Genomic DNA, 4,637 nt, shown 5'->3' on the forward strand with positions numbered 1-4,637 from the left:
TATCAAACGCATCGGGTACACATCCTTATGTCAATTGGCGTAACGTGGAAATGAACTTTTGGTAAATATAAAAATCAAGTACATGCAAAGTATCATAACGTTTAAGTTGATTAAAAAAAATGTTAGAATAAAGCAGTAGTAACGGTTCTTTAGAGTAAGATGTTATGCTTACACATATACAATGAAATGACTTGTTCATCCAAAACCGTCTTCGAAAGTAATCCGGCGGATATGTTGAAAAAGAAAAAAAAAAGAAAAAAAGACTTTTATAAAACTAAAACCACAACACAACAAAGCTCAAGCACAATACATGATACTGCTCCAGCAATACAAAGTAGATACAACAAACCAAAACTAACTTCACTAACTACCTACTAGCACCAAACCAACCTAAAAGTACATCAAGTAAAGCTATCACCAACTGTTAACTAACTACTACTATCACCACACCAACCTAAAAATACATCAAGTAAAGCCAACACTACACCAAATGTTAACCAGTCTCATCTTTAAAGACTCACTACTCATAGTGAGATAACTCTACAACACCAACATCTACCCATACTAAAACTTCTTATCGGCCCAAATTAACCCCCGATTTTTAGCTGCAGTCAGAACTTATAGTACATCTTTATATATTTGCATTTAGCCCAAACCAAGACCTCTTTTGATCTATCCAACGACGCTCACTTTACCATCATGTGTTAGTTACAACCCAATTATGTAGGTTAGTTTTTAGCAAGTGCTACTTCAAGTAAACAAAAACTAAAACTTGCATATAAGCAGATTCTCACTTTCACTTGTATAAAACTTTAATATTTGGGGATTACAATTGGCTATCAAAGTAAGTAACCAATAAATACAAATTGTTCTCACTATGTATCTCAAATAAACAATAAATTGCATCTATAACTGACATATGCTTTAACAAAAAAATAAGTTACACACATATCGGTGACTGAGTCAAGTCAATAATCTCAGGGCACACGACAGAGCTATCGAGCTTCTTCCTTCGCGTACTTGGTCTGTATTCAGGTGATGGAGTAAAAACATCTATCACTTCAACCTCCCCAACAGAAACAAAAATCTTGTTTCCAACTCCATCTTTATTTTCACGCACGCTACCATTCTTATCTTCCATCGTGCGAGAAATATCATTACAGTTGTTCAAGCCAGTAGACGGTGAAAGTTCAGATTTTTCATCGTCTGAAACACAAATTGCTTCTTCACCAATGTTGTAATCACATGATCCACCCGTTTTTACAGGCTCATCATCCTCATCCAACAAATAATTACTGTAAAACGGTTCATCATCTTCATGATTATCGTCACAGTCTTCATGGACAAGAACAGGCATCGTTACATCTTCATTCGGTACCTCTAAATCACAAGATCCACCAGCTTTTTCGGGTTCTTCATCATCAACATCATCTCCAAAATCATTATCATATTTGAACATATCTTCTTCTTTGTATCCTTCTGTGTAACATGGAAGATCATCTATGGGGCGAACGTGTACCTTCATTTGGCTTGGTAACGTTGGGCACCCCGCATAATGCTTCGTGTATTTTGTTGAAAAAAAGTTAACCGTCAGATTCAATCTGAACAATAGAATCACAAACCAAAGACATTAGTGAACAGTAGCAACCCAATTATATAATGTGGTGTATGGGCTGAAAAAAGCGTTGTACGTACTTGTTCCAGGCTGGTAGTGTGAGCATTGTGTATGCCAGTTTAATCTTATTTGCAAGTCCACCTAGGGATTTAAAAGCCACTGCCGCCTGTCTAACCGCCAACGATTCCACAGGGTGTTGCCAAGCCCACTCAAACTGCAACTGGTAACTTATTATAAACAAATTCAAGAGATTATAAATATTTACAGAAACTAGAAATTCAATGGTTATATATATACTGATCATACCTGTAGCGCAACGGTGTTAGTTGGGAAACCGTGTATGCAAAGCACCATTTCCCACGGGCGTTTTTTCTTCGTCCTGAATGCACCACTACACAATTCCCCGTTGTGTTGTCTGATTCGCCTTCGTGGGTTAACTGTAAACCTAACAAAACAGAACATGCAACCAATTAAACAGGTAACAGGTAGTATTGGCATGTGAACATGTGGCTGCAGCAGCTGGATAACACTTTTTCAACAAAAAGACAACACTTTCTGGTATATTTTCAATCATGAGAACTTGTAGGCAAGGTTGCAAAATTTGTTATTCGGGGATTAATCGGTCGGGACTTTGGAATGAGTAAATGGCGATTTGGAGGATTAATCGGATTGTATTATACATTTCATATTAAATTTCAAAAATTATATGTGTTAATATAGACGAAAACCATAAACATAAACATAAACTTTAACATAATTGTCTAAAATTATTCATTTTGTTCAAAAACACTAAAATTATAGTTTAAATTCATGTTAAAATATTGAACAATTTTGACTTTGACCGATTTAGATTACCAAATTCAATTTTAATCCATCAATTGACGTTGACCGATTAATTAGACGGATTTTGAAAATTCGGAACAGACTGCTCTTAAAAAGTCGGAATGAACTGCTCTTAAAATTGAGTAATCAGGGAGTAATCGGGTTTATTTACAACAGTGCTTGTAGGCAACCGCTAGCAAAACTCTCAAAGGTAATCACAAAAACTACAACTTTTTTAAATTCCTGTTACACCAATAAAAATAAATAAACCCATAAAACCATGACCTCTTTGGTTGCATTTTAAGCTACTAACTAACAAATCATGATTCATTCTAACAAAATATGAAGTCTAAGCAGTACACATTACTAATGAATAGCTAATCTCAGCGAATCAGTAGTTCTTGTTAGTTAACCCCTAATCTCATTCTCACACAAATCAATATAAATATTTAACAAATTGCTAAAACTGTCTATGTTCAAAGATCAGTAAAACAGATTCAACCCTAAACCAAACAAAAAAAGTGTGAATCACTAATTAACTGCAGAATCAACTCATCGAGTGGTTATTGATTGATATCGTCTAATTCACAACAATTAACAAAAACAAACACATATAGATATAGATATAGATATAGATATAGATGTATACAAACCCGATGTAAGTGTGTCCTTTGTATCTAGGGCAGAGTGACGTCAACAAATAGCAAGCAAAGAAGCCTGATTTGTCTTCTTCTAGATCACTTGATCTTAATTCACCATTTTCTCCATCAGAATTGGAATTGGAAATGGAATTATTTAGGGTTTGTGATTGTCGCCCTTTTCTTTTCCCCATTTCTGATCTCACTGGCTCTCTCTGTTCGTTGCCGTTTGATATAATTAGACCGTTGGGATTTTGACCAATTTATTTCTTTTTGTTACTCTCACACGAAAACGCGGTTTAAAAAAAAAATCATTTTTTCTAATTTTTACTTTTATTAGTATTATTGTATTTTTATTCCTTACATTTGATTTTACTTAACCTTTTGTATTAATTACATAAATTAAGAGTATTTTTTTATTTTTTATTCTTTTCAATCTATGAAAGTACACATTTAACTAAACTCAACAAAGAATATTGAACAATTTACACAATGGAGATAGGTTATTGAGATAAAATGTAATTAGTACTATGTAATGATTTAGATTTAATACAAAGAAATTGATTAATAGGTTATCAAAGTGGGTTTGCTTTCTCATTCCGAGAAAACATTGATATAAGTCAACGAACCATTGCTTCAACGGCATCCCCTTCGCCTTGTGTGTTGGGGCTGGGGGTTAAGTCATGGGTTCGAGTCTCGCTCTGCCCATCCTATTATTTAATCTGTCTGAAATATGAATATCCAGATTGACCTTAGGGGATTTCTCCCGGATCCATTCAGGATTCAAACCCAGTCCGCCTGCCCCTCGGGATGGTTAAAGGATCGGGTTCATGTAATGCGATTCGGGTTTCAAAACAGTGATATAAATAAACGAAGATGAACCCAGTACGAGATCAATACAAATAAGGGTTAAAGCTAAAAATAGGCTACAAACTTACACAAATGTACCAATGTCGCCCACAAACTCATTTCCGTCCTACTGTCGCCTACAAACTTTCAAAAAGTGTAACAATGTAAACAAAAACTTTTAAAAAGTGTCCAAATGTAAACAAAAATGACTTGCTACCGGCTAAACTGGTTAAAATCAACACGTGCCGTTCGTGGATTGGATCTTAATTCTTAAAAAAAAAAAAAAACAAAAAAAAAAATTATCAGGTCAAAATTAGTATGTAACAGGTCAAAACTATAAAATGTTGATATTAGCACATTTTTTGAAAGTTTGTAGGCGATATTAGGATGGAAATGAGTTTGTGGACGACATCGGTACATTTGTGTAAGTTTGTAGCCTATTTTTAGCTTTAACCCTACAAATAAACATCAGATAATAACCCTAATAAACACCGGCAACATACGGCCGATAAACAGGCTAACCGAAGTGGATTTGCTTATATTTTTCTTTGGGTTCCACCTTTTATAAGGCCCAACAAACGAGACCACTCGCAACTTTGGATACCGGTCCGTTTAATACTTCCAGACCAAAATAGGTAGGAATTGTTTTTCATTCAAAGCAACAACAAATTAATAAATCAATCACTACAAGACTAGTAAACCTGCATCAGTAG

The 4,637-nt window shown here is 34.7% G+C and overlaps 1 protein-coding gene across 2 annotated transcripts; it reads right to left on the reverse strand.

The window, feature by feature from the left end:
• Positions 1-800: 800 nt before the first annotated feature.
• On the reverse strand, positions 801-3,457 carry LOC139877233 (uncharacterized). 2 transcript variants are annotated; one of them, XM_071864650.1, is made up of 4 exons: positions 3,091-3,457; positions 1,922-2,060; positions 1,696-1,829; positions 801-1,601 (listed from the first exon to the last, which is right to left on the reverse strand). In XM_071864650.1, exons 1-4 carry the CDS (start codon positions 3,267-3,269, stop codon positions 941-943), a joined length of 1,113 nt encoding a protein of 370 aa, XP_071720751.1. In that variant the 5' UTR covers positions 3,270-3,457; the 3' UTR covers positions 801-940. The 2 variants fall into 2 exon arrangements, with proteins under 2 accessions (XP_071720751.1, XP_071720750.1); XM_071864649.1 differs by having other exon boundaries at positions 1,696-1,835.
• Positions 3,458-4,637: the final 1,180 nt, after the last annotated feature.

The sequence above is a fragment of the Rutidosis leptorrhynchoides genome, chromosome 11 (genome assembly GCF_046630445.1).
Source record: "Rutidosis leptorrhynchoides isolate AG116_Rl617_1_P2 chromosome 11, CSIRO_AGI_Rlap_v1, whole genome shotgun sequence".
Classification (NCBI taxonomy): domain Eukaryota; kingdom Viridiplantae; phylum Streptophyta; class Magnoliopsida; order Asterales; family Asteraceae; genus Rutidosis; species Rutidosis leptorrhynchoides.

Bases quoted from the DNA above. Each gene is read 5' to 3' on its own strand.
- LOC139877233 (XM_071864649.1), bottom strand. From the start codon at position 3,269: ATGGGGAAAAGAAAAGGGCGACAATCACAAACCCTAAATAATTCCATT. The intron at 1,836-1,921 runs GTATGATCAGTA...ATAAGTTACCAG, and splicing joins CTAACACCGTTGCGCTACAG to TTGCAGTTTGAGTGGGCTTG. The intron at 1,602-1,695 runs GTACGTACAACG...TCTATTGTTCAG, and splicing joins ACACTACCAGCCTGGAACAA to ATTGAATCTGACGGTTAACT.